The 17,456-nt window shown below is 36.9% G+C and overlaps 1 protein-coding gene across 9 annotated transcripts in view; it reads left to right on the forward strand.

Annotated features, from left to right (window-relative positions):
- Positions 1-17,456, forward strand: part of su(w[a]) (suppressor of white-apricot) — a 35,698-nt gene that overhangs the window by 5,339 nt on the left and 12,903 nt on the right. For 8 of the 9 annotated variants that reach the window (XR_015537431.1, XM_087357219.1, XM_087357192.1 and 5 more), the window contains exons 2-12: positions 1,725-1,900; positions 3,079-3,275; positions 4,674-4,893; positions 5,706-5,779; positions 7,450-7,769; positions 8,880-9,043; positions 9,331-9,594; positions 11,006-11,323; positions 12,980-13,144; positions 14,419-14,542; positions 16,109-16,191. Coding sequence is in view for 8 of the 9 variants with exons in the window: in XM_087357219.1 (XP_087213345.1) it covers positions 1,725-1,900; positions 3,079-3,275; positions 4,674-4,893; positions 5,706-5,779; positions 7,450-7,769; positions 8,880-9,043; positions 9,331-9,594; positions 11,006-11,323; positions 12,980-13,144; positions 14,419-14,542; positions 16,109-16,191 (2,105 nt within the window). In the remaining variant the exon portion in view is untranslated. Of the gene's footprint in view, positions 1-1,724; positions 1,901-3,078; positions 3,276-4,673; positions 4,894-5,705; positions 5,780-7,449; positions 7,770-8,879; positions 9,044-9,330; positions 9,595-11,005; positions 11,324-12,979; positions 13,145-14,418; positions 14,552-16,108; positions 16,192-17,456 lie in introns of those variants that run through there. The other variant, XM_087357232.1, reaches the window with a different exon arrangement.

The raw sequence follows: 17,456 nt of genomic DNA on the forward strand, positions 1-17,456 counted from the left end.
ATGTTCTAGGAAGAGCTTATGATACTTCCATTCCTTGAGTGCATCTGTGAGTCCAGATATGCCAGTAAAAGTTATAAATTAGCAACTGCAATTATTGGATTTCAATGCATAATTTGCTTTGGTGCTGTATAGATTTTTGTTATCTGAGCATTGGCAAAAGTAATGTCAAAAATATAGCTTCTAGTCGAGAACAATTATTGTCCAAGGATTCTTCAGTAAAACATAACTTATACAACATTTTCACAATATTTTGTGTATTGTTGCTTTACATAGTGCTCTAAAACTAGGATATTTTTGTCAAAACTTGGGTTGGCACTTTCTCCATGATGGTATTTTACGGAAAGATTGTATAAGAAAAATTGTTCAGTGCTACTTTTTATTATAGAGTTGAACTGAATACAAGCACAATCTTGAGTACGGAGCTATTTATGTATGGACGCCTTACATTCTAGAGTCTGACAACATTTTGACCTGCCAGTTGAAGGCTAAAGTTAGTGGCTAATCAGGGTTCTGCTTTGGAGAGTACAAAACAGCTGTAAAACCAATGAACTATCCCTGTTTTATGTATCTTGTTAAAAATTCACCACACCTTTTAGTGTTTTCAGTGTGGTCTGGAATGTCTAAACATGTGATAAATTTGGTCATCATATTTTTTCGAGTGATTGTTTTGTCTTTGCAGCGTAAATTTTGACATGTTAAGATACAGAATTTTTTATTATTTTGTATGAATGTTTATCCTGATCACAACACTTTGCATTTTCTGAGGTTATTAAGACTGTAAGAGAATGTACTCTATATTATTCACACTTCAAGTTCTGTGTACCAAAACCTCACATGAACTTAAAACTCACAAAAGCTTTTCTTTGGTTAAACATGAACTGGCTGTTCCATGTTATCAGTAGACACACATACACAGTAATGGTTTTAAGTTACACCATGTGCCGTGACCAGTGAGGCAACTGAATGACGGAGCCAGAGCTTATTATAGTAATTGAGTCATTAGGGCAGGGAGCAAAATGTGACATGAATTGAGAGTGAAGATTGGTCAAGAGAACAAGTGTGATTTAGAGACCAGTAAACTTAGAGATGTGAATAGCGACTGATTGAGAACAAATATTTAAGTGTTATTATTTCGGGTGTTCTAAGTGCAATGAAGAGGAAAATACATCAGTTGTAATAGTGGGGAAATAAATTCATCCTTTGTTGTGAAGAATGCATGTGATATCACTGATCCACGGAACTGTATTTTATTGTAACTGAAGTCTTCCTGCACAAGTACAGTAGTATCTGTAAACACTTAATTTATATGTATGCATATTTACTCCTTTTAATCTAGAGGAACCCCTTTCAATTCTGAGGAATGGTGTAGTTTATTTGCAGAATCTGCCATATTCTTTATTATACCGGAGCTGTCAGGGTTCAGAAACGCTTTGTAAGAATCTGTTCACATCTTGAAGTGGTGTACAAGGTTGGCAGTGAGATGAATGTGTCTTGAATTCTACTTCTGTTACTGTTTGCATTAGAGCATGTAAGGCATTAGTAGCATATTTGAGCAGAGCAGAAGACAAAAGGCTATAATAATGAATCTGTTTCCACTGAATTTTTTTTCAGGTCATGTAAATTCTCCAAAGACTTCATCATAGCTTGTCATGTATAGTTGAATGTTTTATGAGAGGACGATCCATATTTGTGCTTGCTGATTGCCTGGTTGGTTTGTCATGCAGGTATGATGGACGTGGGGCCTTGTATGATTTAAAGCAGTATGAGGCACAGCCGGGTGGTCATGATGCAAATCGGTGGGTTGGTCTGTCTGATGCCGAACGTCGCGCAGAACAGCTTTGTGATGAGGAACGATATCGATCCTTACACCATAATGAGGAAGAAGAAGCATTGTACCAAGGTAAGATAATATTAAAATTATTAAGTGTTTTCTTTCATCATCTCACTATTGATATGCTTTTTAGCATGTGCATTGTGGAATGAATTTTCTTAGTGCTTGTGCTAGTTTCTTCCTTTGGCCATAACCTGAGGGTGTACAGCCATTTATGCAAGAACGTTGTGGTACTTATTATGATGTCTTCCTTCTTGATAATTGGAGAAACTGGTTTCAAATATGTGTGTGTCCCTCCTGTTATTTTTCACAGGTAGTTTTGTCAGTCCATTGCTTTTAAATTCACTTTGTTAATTAGTTTTACATGGTAAAGTTCTGACCTATGTAGTCAGCTTTTGGTAAACTTTAGAACATTTTATTCCTTTTTTTGCTTATTTGTTTGGTTTTTGTTAAAGTAAGAGCAAGACCAATTAAAATTGCTTCCTCTTTACTTAACATGTTACAGCATCAACTGAACAGTAACAGACTGATCTTAAAACTGCAAAAAATTGTTTCTATAAGGGCTTTCAAAGAGTTGAGGCTTACCTTCTGACCTAATCTAGGAAGGCAAGCCTTCCAGTGAGTCTTGGCATGGACATGCCTCGTGTATGAGAGCATGAGTTGCTCTAGGGTTCCACCAGTGATAAGGAAGCCAGCCTTAATCATTCTCTAGCAACACACACTTCATAATACCTTAATAACACAGAGAAGTGAGAAAAATTGTTTGCCAGAAAATCTGGTGATAAAGGGAGCAAATGCTGTTGGTTTTAGTGAGCTGCTGCTGTCGTCACTCCTCCCGTCACTATTATTGTGACAGCAACAGTCAGTGCGAAAAAGTCTGAGCTACTGGAAGAGTCATTAAATAAACTATAAATAAATACATAAATAAACAACAACAATTAATAATGGACCTAATGTTAATGTTCATGATCGTGATGCAAGGCAAATATGAAAGTTTTGTAAGGGCAAGTAAACTATAATGTACTTTGAACACTTCCTTACAGAAAAATATAACTGCATTATAGTCCATTATAAGAACATATGCAAAATTTTAATTCATATGGGTTTCAGCATCAGAAGTAAAAACCCATAAGACAACACTGTCTAATTTTATTGCTGGATGTACCATATTAGCTGAAAATAAATTTGTCATTTGTGGCCTGTGTAAGCAGTCTGTGTGTATTGTGTAACTTTAATTTTTTCTGTAGAAGAAGAGTTGAAGCGGCTCCATAAGGCACTGGGCTCAAAATCATATGGTGAAGTTGCATTCAATTATGAAGAAGATCCAGGCTCAGGGAAACTTGAAGAGAAAGAACAGGGAGAACCTACAGAGGAGGAAGTGGAAGGAGGAGACGAACCTTTTGTAGTGCCACCAGAACTGGATGTACCTATTAACATGGCATTGGTATGCATCCCATTTGATACGCAGTAGTTTTTACCAAACTTAATTGTTTGTGGAACTTTTTTGTTTTGGAAAATACTGTCCACACCCAAAACCAATTCTGAAAGCTCTGTAGATGGCTGTCTTCTGGGTTGTAACACAGTGTAGTCTGGTAGAAGTTTACCGACATTTCAGAGGTCCTCGATGCCTCTCGTTGCCCTGATGATGGAGGCAGCAAGGACCTCAGAAACACAGGCGAACTTCTATTAGACTACACTGTGTTACAACCCAGAAGACAGCCATCTTCAGATTCAGTGCTGTGAAAACCTGAAATCATACTGAAAGGTTTGTGTTTCAGAAGTTGTGTATAAAATTGATGCTGCCTACATTCCTTTGAATATTTAAGTCGATGATGGGAATGCTAGGAAGAATTGTAAGTTAATAAGTGTAGAGTGTAGTAATTGACGTATGTGCATTATTTCTGCTATAGATTCCATATACATTAAATTTGCCTGACAGTATATCAGAGTTTTGTGCCATTGTCATTTGTTAATAAATCAAGAATATACATACAGAACTTATTGGTATGTTTATGAACATGTGCCTACAAAATATCACGTATTCAGGTCTGGCAGCTCAGTAGTTATCACCATCAAATGGTAAAGCTAAATACAGACTTCTCATAGACACTGTGTAAAAAATTCCTGTAATCATAATTGCATTTGGTTCCACAAAATTTCAGGATTGAATTCAACTAGTTTGCTATTATATCCCTGTCCAAGGATTACTAGTTGCAAACTTTTGAAACTCTGCCTTCTTGGCTTGTGATGTAAGCTGTTGTGTTGTACTACTATATATACACCTCTCCTTCACCTCCTCTGCTCCCCTTTGGAACCTTCATATGATCCGAACATTCACGGATGCCCTCCAATGAAATCGTCAATCTATGGTCAGATGGGATATAGTGTCGCTCACAGTTCACTCACAAGTTTTTGCAGCTGCCATGTTGATATTGGTGTTAGTAGGAAATTAAATGGCACAGTGGTATGGTTACTTGCAAGATGTCTATATGAATTTAAATGAAAATTAATCACTTGTTTCAGAAATTATTATTGTTGGCTGATACAACTTGATTCTACCCTAAGCCTAGTCTAGTAACATACTGCTTGTTAGAAGAGAAATCATCAGTACTCCATGGAGCACACCTCATATTCAGTATTATGTAATGTAATGTGCATTACATTGAAACCAGATATTGATGTTCATGTTGAGAATTTCAGATTATATTTGGGGGGAAATCCTTTAATGGGAAAGAAACAAATTACTTTGGCATTGGCTTTGTCTGTGTTTATGAAATTAAATAGGGTGACTAATTTTTATGGGAAGGTTATCACCAAGTGTTTGATTTGTACCTGTTTCCAGCCTGACTCTGTTAAATTGAATGCAATTATTGAGAAGACTGCTCTGTTCATCAGCCAGCAAGGAGCACAGATGGAGATATTGCTGAAAATGAAGCAGGCAAACAATCCGCAGTTTCAGTTCCTTTCTTTTGATTCACAACTTCACCCGTACTATCGTCACCTTCTCATGGCCATTAAGACTGGGCGTTACCGACCAAAGACACAAGAACAAGAAAAAGAGGGTTTGTACATGTTTTGTGTTTTGTAAAGGAAGATGGGCTTGTGTAACATCTGATTTGTCTGTCTGTCTGCCTGCTCGCATAGGCCAGTCTTCCCTATTAACCTTTGATCCAGTGCGCAGATTTATGTCGTGCTTGGCGTGAATGTTTAGCCACTGGAGGCCATCATGCATTTCAATTTCCTGCCATCACTTAACACTAATGTGGCAGGTGTGCAGATGAGTTCAGTACCATTTAATACAGAATCTGGTTCTTCCAAAAATTATGCTATTTTATGTAAGGTATTATTGTAGAATGTGCAATGAAATGGTGGTCATGTGAACTTTGATATTGGTTTATGTCAGAAATACACCAAGATTTTTATGAAGCACTTTTTCATATACTAAATGGACAAGCGTGACAACTGTGTGGAACCTTCCGTATTACATCTGACAGCTTTTAGGTAATGAAAATATGTATTAGCAGAAATTATCCAGAGTAACAGATCACCAAGCTGTGTCATTATTTGTCTGAAATATCTACTCCACCCTGTATGCTATTGGAAGAATTTAAAGAGAAGTGGATTCGTTGGTCTTGATCTAAAACTTCAATACTCAGCAAGTGGTATTAGGGTTAATAATTTTTGCTTTCCATGCTTCAGATTAAGATTGATTATTGTATTCATGAACTAAGTTCTTGCTCTTACAACTTTTTTTCCAGCCGGTCCCAAGAAAATAATTCACAAGGCATTTTAGTATAAATGTATATATGAAAGTCATGTAAAATTAATGTTAATTTTTTTTAGTTTACTGTATTGATTTAATTGGGTTTTCTAGGTGATCAGGATGATAGCAGTGATGACCACTACTTACATCCTAGCCTGGCCCCTGGAAGTTCACGTGTTGAATTGGTAGGTTAACCTCCTAGGACATTCTTCGCATCAAAACTGTGATATCAGCTGTATAGAATTTTATAACAGTATTCTGCTTTATGTTATAAAGTTTACTAGATTGTTAAGTCTTTAATGCTTGGTAAAGTTTTTTTTTGTAACCATTGATTACAGATTGTTTAATTGTTTAGTTAACCTGAAAGATTTCATGACTTGTGTAAAAGCAGTAACCCAAAACATTACATGTGCTTAATATGAAACTTCAATCCACTACCATTGAAAGTGTTTATATGTGAACAAAACTGTCCTGTGTTCAACAGCAATCTCTCAGGGAATAAATTTCTGTATTTTTTATATTTAGTGGTTATTTTCTTCGCTATGCACTGCCCTCTCCTGATAGACACAGTTAAGTTTTGAAAGTACCATTTAATAGTAGTCTGAAACTTTTCATCTTTGTTCACCTTTGTATTTTTGGATGTAACACTCTGTTGATCATGTGTGTTGTGTGTCTGTGTTTGTTGACCATATTTTGATTTGTGATGATAATCAAACGCCTATTTCTATTTCCAGGACTGGTTTACAGTTTGAATTTGGATGGAAGTTCTAAATCTGTTATCTTGGGGTAAAATGGACATCTTTTTTGTTTTTGTTTTCGTTGTTTATTTTTTCTGTATGAACTTAAGTAAATGGTAAAGCAGTCTCATAAGGTACAATTTGTTATATGTTTTACCCTTAAAATACTTCATTTATTTACATATACATAAGATTACTTTGTACTGATGTCCAAGAGACGAGAGGATGTGGAGTGTTGGCGATCGCCTCCGTCAAGAGACTGCGGAAGAATTAAGTCTGTCCCGTTCCAGATTGCGAGTACAAGCGATTGTCACATCTCTATAAACAGTGCCCCAATATCATACCTCTTTTTTGTACTTTACAAGGGTACATCAGCATTTCCTGAAACAGTAAAATATTACTCAGTGAGGTTATTATTCAGATGTGGACAGTATTATAGGAGGAATGGGAAGGAGGAATTCAGCAATGAGAATTGGATTTTCAGTTTCAGCAGCAGCAGTTATCCACATGTCATTACTAATTATTGCCATCTGTGTATCCATGGAGTTTGAAACTTCTGAATAGCCATTGATATAAACATTTTAAAATGTATGTCACGCTGGTTAATATCAGTTACATAACTTTTGGAAGTTGTTAGGTGTTTTCATTTGGTTCTTGAAATTTTTGCTATCTCACATATCTATAAAGAAACCAATGGTTCTCAGCAAAAGATGTGTTGGAAGAAAGAGAAAACAATTTGTAGTAACTCAGTTTTTTGGTTCTTGAGATGAGATTGTGGGAGGAAAAAATGTACTAGCTTTAGGGAAGTGGGTGTTTCAAACACTGTAAATCTTAGTAGTACATTTTCCTATGTGCATCTTGCATTGCAAGTGCTTTTCCTTTAATTAAACTTAAAATTATACCTTACACATCATTTGTAAGCACATAGACTTTTTTTATTGAAGTCAGTGTGTGTTTGTTGAAGCAAGTTATAATACCGGGCACCTAGGATAACTGTGGCCAAAAAATGTAATTCATTGTACCTCCATTTAGAACCTGCTATTTTCATACACTTGATATATATGCAGGGCGTGATGTAACATTTGATATTTACTCGCATTTTACATTTTTATCTGCAGGCTCCCTCAATTCCAAGTATTAGCTACAAGCCATCAGCTGACTGTGCTTACTCCATGCTAGTTAACAAAATCAAGAACAGGCAGGCGTCATTATCTTTGAACCCACTGCAGCAGCCTCCTGCTCCTGGCACATCCCACCACGTTCTGCAAGTCCAATATCACCAGGTTGAACCTGATCACATTATCCAGGCATCACCAGTTCTCTACAGGCAAGATCCTGTTTCTAAAGAGACTACAGCGCTGGGTTCCACTGTGCGTCATCATGTTACCATACAGAAAACTTCACGTAATGGAGACTCTTCTGATGATGATGTTTATAGGTAAGCTTCATATATAGTGTGTATTATGTATTCACTAATAAAATTGTTCTAAATATTTAGTTTAATGCTGCAAGTTATAAGAAGGGGGGTGTTCGTCTCTGAGATGCAAAATGTATGTCGATGTTTCACTGTCTCATTTATTCATTTCATTTGTTGTGCAGGGAGCTGTCATACAAGAAAATTCCAAACATGGTTAGAATTAAACTTTATGAAGCTTTACACACTTTACAGTCATGATACTCCATTTTGATCCATAAGAGAATAAACTGGGTTGCAATAATTATTTATGGGTGTAGTCAGAGAGGTTTCAAAGCAACGATTATTTGAATGAATATTTGTTTCGTGTTCCCAGGTTATTCACTTAGCAGTAAATACCCAGAGTGCTGTGCAGAAAGTTGTGATGAAGTAATGAGATTACAATATCGTAACAGGTTTTAGCAGCTTGCCATATTAAATCATGTTGCAAGCAGTGAATGGGTTGGTAGGATTTTACTTTGAATCAAGTATTATTTATGGGAATATATACATTAGCGAACATACGAATGAAATGAAATGGATGTAAATTGGTTTATGCATTCCTGTTCACTTAATCCATTAGCAGTCACGCACCTCTCTGTATTCCATATAACATGATCTTGTAGTTGTTTTCTCGGCTCCCTGTTGTGTTATGCCAGAACTGCTGGCAACCAAGGAGATGGACTTTTGTAGTGAGGTTAGGTTTCTCACAACTGGTGAGTCCCTGCCCTCCAGTTTACTTCTCAGCTTCCCTGGGTTGGCTGCTGCCGTGAGCTTCCCATGTTCCTTGAGGACCAGGGAACTAACAGGCACCGTCCATGGGGCCCAGTGCGGGTGGAAGGCACAGTTATGACGGGGTGGTGCCTGGTGCCCTGAAGGGATCGTAGCGACACTGCCGTCACCACCGTAGTGCCATATGGCCCTCAGCTTGATACCTCATACATTGGCTTTGGTGGACAAGAGCCCTGTATGCAATCCAAAGATACCCCCTCTGGAACGAGGGCACCGAGTGTTGGATTTTAGAACAGAATTGGTTACATGTAGTATTACTATGTTCTTTCAAGATCTATTTACTACTCTGAATTCTGATTTCAGGGGACAAGTAGGTTCTGTTTGTAGTGGAGGCCATAGCAGTTCAAGATCAGATTCTCCTGAAATGTTCACTCTTCCTCCATCAGACATGCAACTCATAATAGACAAAATGGCCAGCTATGTTGCCAAGAATGGCAGGGATTTTGAAGCCATTGTGAGAAGCAAAGGTAAGTGGAAAGCATGCATACCTGTGACAATGTGAAAAATAAGAAATGAAACATTGATACTTCAACTCTTACGCAGAACAAGAACTTGGTGTAATTTATAATTTATTATTTGTGTGCTGTTATAATTTTTCTGTAACTGTTTTGTGCATTTAAGCTTTGCCTTTGAATAATATTGCATGCTGAGCTGTGTTTATATACAGATCTCAGTTTATTCCTCATTAGTATGTGGTGTTATGTTTCTTCCTGTACTGAATTACTGGGAACATTAGTTGCATGGCTCTTTTCAGGTGATAGCCGTTTTTCGTTCCTTGATGTGAATCATCCGTTCTTCCTATATTATCAGCATAAAGTGGGGATTTATGAGAAATTGGAAGTTCCTGCTGTTGCCCCTTCTGTAGCTTCAGTTGGCAGCACTTCAGCAAGGATGGAAGTGGACGATTCAAGTCAGGATATCAATGTGACTGCTGGTGCTGGTGAAGACAGCCATGACAGCTCTGATAAAAGCAGTGATGGGAGCAGACATGACAACTGTAATCAAAGGCCCAAACCAGGTAAACCATTCACCTGATATTATTGTGGTATTACATAATGCGTTATACGCTAAGTCTTCCTCCTCCTCCTCCTCCTCGTGTCATTTCCACACTTTTGTTTGACTGTGTGACTCAGGGAGACCTTTTCTTTGGTGTGGCACAACATGGAGTCTTAGGATCAGGTTCTGTGTCAATTTCAGATTGCAATGTTTAAATAAGATACTTAAATCCTACATTAACTACAATACTGAATTATGTACAGTTTATTATTTACAAAACACCAGGTGCTTCCACAATAAATTGTATACAGGTAGCCCTCGATTTGTGCCGATCCAGGATATCGCCGATTTTGAAACCAGCAAGTCAAAAAGTGAAGAAAATGTGTTTTACTATTATTTATAACGTTTTACAATGTTTCTCGTACTAATTCTTATACTAAATCGTAATTCTTACATTGCTGATCTTGAATAAAAATTATACTTACAGTCATCTCTGGAATTTCATATGTTTTGTTAACGCGAATTTGCTCCAATGAGATCGATGAATCGGTAAAAATTGTTTGTGAAATGCAAACTTTTGCATATGCGAGTTTGCTCTTATGCAATTTAATTCCTGGCGCTTTAAACTTTCAAAGGACTAATTTAATGAAGATTTCTGTCTTCTGGGTTATTGCGCTGTGTAGTCTGGTCGATCGACCAGACTACACAGCGCAATAACCCAGAAGACAGAAATCTTCATATTCACCGCTGTGAGAACCTCAAGTCCGACTAATTTAATCTCTGCGGAGGTACCAAGGCTATTTTTACTACGCGATTTTCTATGGGTCGGCGTCTTACATGAATGCAACTGTCGCATAACAGCAGAGATGACTGTACACATCAGTCACATGAAAGATTCGCAGTCAATCGCGGGGACCAACGAATTGCCGATTGTAAGTGTATAAAATATATTTTTTAAATTCCCCTTATTTTATTTACATTATTTCAGAGCTTTAAATGTAATTCCATTATATTACTCGTCCATGTTTGGGTGCTGGGAACGCATGTCATTGACTTCCCATTGATTTACATTATAAAAGAGTTTCAATTTATGCCGGTTCGTTCAGGAACGCATCCCCAGCGTAAATCGAGGGCTACCTGTACATCACGTATGCAATTTTTTGCAAATAATAGATCCATGCCACAACTGAGTGTTACTTTGTTCAGTGTGACTGACAGCAAATAGAGCAGGAAGTGCTGTTATTATATATTACAATTCTGTACCATGCATTTTTATACTTTACTTTTATAATAATTTTCTGTGAATTTTTAAATGTTATCTGCATTTGTTGAAGAGTAGTACTTTGTTGTACTTTCCTCAGGTTGTCTTGTGCTGCATTAGGCATTCCTGTATCACAATTCAGATTGTATGTGTTTTGGGATTTATTTTGCAGCGCCCGTATGCTTCTCAATAAAGAAACCAAAAGATTCCGAAGCTTTGCTGTTGGAGAAGCGTAGTGCCTTGCCAGTGGAAGAGAGTTCAGACGAAGAAGAAGGTCAGGAGAGAGATAAAGACAAAGTGAAGGTTGAGGAAAAGAAAAAGGTAGAAGAGAATTCTGTTAAAGAAGAGAAGGAAATAAAAAATGAGATTGAGACAATTGATCTCACAGAGAGTACGCCTACAGCACAACCATCATCAGGAAGCATTGTGACAGTTGATGAAAACAGTAGCAGCAGGGAAAAAAGAGGAAGTACAGACAAGGCCAAATGGGGTATGTGGATGTTGTTGTTTGTGTTCAGACTAAGAATGACTGCCTCCTCTTCCAAGTAACTAAACTGAAAATTACAAATATAGAAACCTCCAGTTAATACTACAGTGAAATGTCTGTATAATGAAACTGTGCAGGTTAAGAAATTATATTCATAATGAAGTTTTGTTACATTCAAACACATTAAAAATATTGGAGTGATAGGTATATGGGGGGGAGAGGAGGACGGACGGACGGACGGACGGACAGCCTTACCATGTTTACTCCATAGAAAAGTCCCTAATTTTTTTCTGCACAGCCTGTTTTAGTAGTGATTTCTCAGTAAACTTTCTGAAAATTTTACTGTTCTCTTCCATCTTTTCTTGGGTCTTCAGCAGCCTGTCGTTTGGGTAAGCGGCTTCTGTCCATTCTTTCTGGGTGGTCTAACCAGCTCCTTTGATGTAATTTTATATATTCTATTACGTTGCTCACTTTTACCTATTGCGAATGTCAGGATTTCTCTGGTGGTCCAATCTTGTAAGGCCTAATAATGGTCTCGGGGAATCTCATTTGTGCAGCTTCCAGGTTTTGAGCGTGTCTCTATTTTTAAGTTACTTCCAGTCATTGTGAAGTTCATTTCCACTGTTATGCTATGCATAGCAGCTGGATCTGTACTCAATTTTTATAAATTAACAACGTAATAGATACAATTTGCAGGATAATTGAAAGTTTAGATTGTGGATGTTTACACAGGTGATTTAGTCATGTGGCGACAATCGAATAGAATGAAAGGGGAGTCTTTCTACTTGAGTTGAATCAAAGTGCTCGCCAATTGATGGCATCGAAGCACGGCATCATTTGACTCATTGGCCAATGTAAATGCGCCTTTTATACTTAAGTCGAAACGCTCACTGAATGATCGTGTTAAAACAGTTTCAGTGTTCAGTTTTGGTCATGCTGCTGAAGTCATGCGATCGGCCAACGTAAACCCTTCTTAAGTGATGCTGTTCTGCAGTAGCAGGGTGGAATGCATTGCTTGACTAGTGTTCTTGGGTTGCGGTTGAGATGGGGGATGGTTTTTATTTGTGGTTTCTATTCATGGGGGTTCTCCCATGAAATGTCGTGACGGCCACTGTGCGCATTTTTGTAGTTTTCTGTAACGAGCCTACCTTTGTGATCCTTTGTTACTCCTTCCTGTTTTTTTCCCGTCTCTGTCACTCATATGCAGTTGCTGATTTCGTAAAGTGTGCGCCATATTATTTAATTATTTTGTGCTTACAAACTTTGTTATACTGGTTATATTTTTTTGTTGTGGGGTGGATTTTTATTGCGTTAAACTGATGTTTTTCTTGCATTGATATTCATTAAAGGAAAACATTTTTACCTGAAGAATGTAGTAAATGGTGGGGTCCAGAAAAAATTTTCATACCGAATATTTAGTTTCTATGGCATTCGTTAAAATGACATTTTGTCATTCGATGGATAACACACATGAATGCTTTGGAAATTGTGATAAGGCAATTAGTAGCACCAATGTCACTTTCTGTCATGGGTTAAAGGTTTGAAACCATGCTGTAGTTACCACACATTATTTGTTTGAAAGCTGAGTTTTGGTATTTTAGTTTTGTTAAATGTTACAGCGTATTGAAATCTGTTCCTTAAAAAGCATTCTTTTTATAGCCGAAGAACGAGTGAAGGATAAGTTAGCAGCTGCAGCTCGGGAAAAAATTGCAGCTGCGGCTCGGGAGAAGCAACTGCAGTTGGAGCGAAAGAGAAGAGCTGCTGCCTTTATAAATATGATACGCAAAGATCATCCACTGGGAGCCCTTGATCCTCCTATCATAGGTAACCATAGAATGTTTTATACATATCCTGAAATGTATGGTTTATTGCATGATGTACTTTATAAAGGCACAAGAAGAAAACGTATATGTCAGAATGAAATGCCCTTGCACAACTGTTAAAATTGATCTCTGTCTGTTGTTGTGACACATTACAAGTTGTTGATTCTTTTCATCGGAAATAATTTCTAATTTACTCTTAAACTGATTTAAGAGACCACCAGTTTGCTTTTATTCATTTGATGACTTTTCAATGTTTGAATCCATAGTTTTTGATAAGTAGTATTGCACTGTAACATTTATAAACCCAAAGCAAATATTTCATTTGATTTATGTCTCCAGCACAATCTGGTTTCCTGTATTTGGCTTGTGAATTTTCTTTCTTTCTTCTGGCTGTTGCCTTACTGCATCTCTGTGTTGGTACTTTTTTGTTTTACCATTCACCATATTGCCATTGAATATCCCTGCTGGATGTTTTATGCTAAAGAACCTGAAAATTTTTATTGTGTTCACAAGAGCATGCTAGTGGACCATAAAATACCCTCAAAATGATGGCATCAGCAAAGCACTTTTCCACTTGATTTTGGAGAACTTCTACTCTTCCTGCACTTATTCTGATCTATGAAGAAAAATGGGAAGGTGTTTAGGTGTTGTTTCTTCATATAAGAGCAGAATCACAAAGCTGAAGATCACATGATCAGGCTGTGATATGACGGACACAGCTGTGGCTTTCAGTATACCTGAATTTGGAGAATGAATGTACAGGTAGCACTGTTGTCTGTTGCCTCTGTAAGACATACACAAAAGAGAATGGGTACATTTTGTTTCTCCAGTAACTTATCAAGCCCTCCCAAATTTTATGCAGTGGACTGAGTTCCATTCTTCACAGTATTTTTGAATAATTTAAAATTTTATACCTCTCATAGCTTATGACAATATCAAATTTCCTTCTATGATGAGTTGATTTATTGATATCAGCTGGCATCTCTAAATTTCGATCAGAGATTTCACTTTGGAAGCCTGTGCGTATATGGGAGGGCAACGTTAAGGTGGCTCTTACAAGAATGAGGTGTTAGGTTGTGGAATGGATCCATCTTGTTTGTGGTAGGGGTAAGTGGCAGGCTTTTGTGAACATGGTTTAGAAACTTTGGGTTCTTTGCTAGCTGAGCAACTATCAGCTTCTCAAGAAGGATCCTGCTTTGTAGAGTTTATTATCTTGACCCTCTGTGTTATGATGAAAGTTTGTATTCTTGAAGATATTTAGAGTCTCTTTTGTAGGTCCCCAGCTTCCTGATGGTGCACCAGTGCAGAGAGTTAGTGGTGATGAAGGAGAAGTATCGTCTGTTCCTTCTCCAGCGTCTCTCTATGACGTATCTTCACCACAGCACATAGGTAATGGGAGGTGAGGCAAGTTTTATATACTTTTTCTCAATCTCGTGATGTTTCTGTTTATAGCCCTTTATTTGTAAAGCGAGCTTGGGTTTTTTTCTGTTATTAACTGTCATAGCAGTGACCAAATATTATGAACGGTTTTAATTCTTCCTACAAAAAACTGAAAACATATGAAAATTATTCTGCTTGTTACCTGATTTAGAGGTTTAGATAATTGTGTCAAAGGATTAAATGCATTCAGAAATGTTGTCAGTAGTGTCATGTCTTCAAAAGTATCATGCTGTTTACCAAAGTATTATATTTTGAAACTTATTTCAGAGTAGAAAATTTCAGTTTATGTTTACTTTTTTCCTACACGTGGAAGAAATTACGTGGAAATTCTGTTGTATCATTACACATTATTGGTTCAGTTTCTGAATTCTTAAATGTCATCTAGCTTTCCAGACTTCTTTTAGCACTGTTTCTGACAGCAGTGTAGGAAGCTAAGCATTCCATTTGTTACACTGTAGGTTCAGTATAGTTTTCAAGTTTATTTATTTCATTTATTGACTATATGCCCACATGCATTGATATTAATTTGCAGTTACTGATTTTTGCTTTAAAATTATCAGATGTTAAAGGTTAAATATGAAGTGCGTGGAATTGTGTACCAGTAAGTGGTGGGCCTGAACAACTTCGTTGTGTGTGTAGTTGGTTGAGAATCTGTCTTAGTCCTAGAAGTGGAATTTACTGGTTGACTGAGTTCTGAAGGCCAATGGTGATAGGTGGGAGGATTCCAGAAGAGGTAGATCACTGCTGGTAGACAAAGTGGTGGAAGCTACCATCTGCCTTCATTACTCAGACAGTAGTTTTTACGTTAAGTAGTTGTGCATCTGTGCTTGATTGTCCAGAAATTAACTTCTTCAGATCTGTCCAGTACTGGAACATGGTTATGCTCTTGAAGTATGTTGAAACACAAAGGTTATATAAGATATTTTACCTTCAAAATATCTTGAACATTGGGTTAGTCAGTACGTCAAACTACACTGTGTCTAACCTGTTCTGTTTATAACTAAGTGCATGAAACCATTCTTCTTGAGAAGCTGATAGTCACTCAGCTAGTCAAGAGGTTCTTTTATGGAACCTGAAATTAGGTTCCATGGTAATGAATAATCTTGTTCATTACATTGCTCAAAAGAATACAACCAGTTGGCCATATTCTGAGCCAGCTGAATCCAGTCACCCATTTACCCAGTTTCTCATACCTTATTTCTTTAATGTCCTCCCATCTATACCTATGTGTATGAAGTGGCCTGAATCATTTTGTTTTCTACTTAAGTAGACATTTCTCACCTCTCCCTGCAAGCTGCATGCCCCATCTATCTCATATTCGTTGATTTTATTTTTCTATTTTTTTTTAATTTTGACAATTCATCATATCATATTATTAGATGCTGCATGACCTTTAGAATTGATATAGAATCATTAAATACTATGGAATTGTCTAATAAAGGATAGTGTAATTGACTTAAAATTTATATGCAGTTTCATGTCATTTGTAGCACATATTGTTTTTATGTAAAAAATTTTTTTTCAGTCAGGAATTGGAAGATCGTCTCAATCCAAAACACAATGGCAATGCGCAGTCTCAGACAACTTCCTTGTATGCTCGAGTACAAGGTAAGACTTTCTTCGTACTGTCCTCTTATGTCCTGTCATATCCCCAGTAAACTATAAAATGTTTGATGTTGATTGAACCACAGAGTATACACCAAGAACACATTTATGAGAAATGTCTTTTCCAAGCAGTGAGAGTCTAATTTTTAGAAAAAAACTGTTTATTTTCAACTTCATTTTCTGTTTAAAAAGTGATTGAATTTGTAACAGCTGCAGAGTGCCTTGCAAGAATGTTCAAAATAAATATTATCAAGCAGTAGGGGGATGAAATTCTTGAACTATGGGGATGAAAAAGAGAGAAGACACTATTGAATTAGCAAGAATCTTTGTTTTCCACAGATTTTTAAGCAAAATGTTTCAGATTAAAGCCTTAAATGTGATACTGGATAAAGTTTAAGCACAAGTTGGTTAAATAATTTTGACCTATAGTGAAGTTTGCATAAGATTTAGAGTCCTTACAAGAAGCAGAGACGCCACCAATGCCGATGACTGTATCACATGAAAGGAAATAGAAGATCTTTTTTAAGCATATCACGCTAACATAGAGCATTTGGTATCTGAAGAATCTGTTGTCAGTGTGGCTACTTTAATAAAATGTTAATGGATGTTCTCACAGCTATGTATATCACAAATTACACCTTAACCGTTCCTGTGAATGACTTCATCAGAGTAGTCTTTTCAAAGGTAAGGTAAGTGCCCCCCCCCCCCCTCACATACAAAAAAAAAGACTGGTGTTTTGGGTGAAAATAAATTGAGCACATTGATGATTTTGTCAGCAGTTGTTTAACATGTAAATTATCTTTTGATCAAAATGTGCCAGAATTTGCCAAATTAAAAGTAGGGTAATTCCTTTGCATTTGTACATCTTTTCATGCAGTTCACTTCTGCTCAATTGTTTTGTTCAGTGGACATAGTTGGACTCTCTAATGATCTGCTGAATAATTTTTTGTGCCTGTAATATGATAATAGTGTTTTCAATATTTGATTGTGTTGGAAAATACAAATCTTTGTATATGTACCTTGACCTGGGTAGCTGAAATGCTGAATTCATGTATGTCAGTATGAAAAGGGTTGTGGTCTTTCATTTGGCCATGGGTCTTGAAGTTCCTTAATTTGGGCAGGATTGGGAAGGAAGATTTTGTTTAACATGTTCAGAAACATTGAACACTGCTGGAAGCACTTGCTTAGCTTTTATTTAAAATGCTGTTATCATAGGAAACTCCAGCCTACAAAACATTGTAGTACAAGTCCTGTTTGTGTTTTCTCTG

The sequence above is a fragment of the Zootermopsis nevadensis genome, unplaced genomic scaffold, assembly GCF_977971745.1.
Source record: "Zootermopsis nevadensis isolate Lab colony 2312 unplaced genomic scaffold, Znev_1.0 Znev_ptg000002l, whole genome shotgun sequence".
Classification (NCBI taxonomy): domain Eukaryota; kingdom Metazoa; phylum Arthropoda; class Insecta; order Blattodea; family Termopsidae; genus Zootermopsis; species Zootermopsis nevadensis.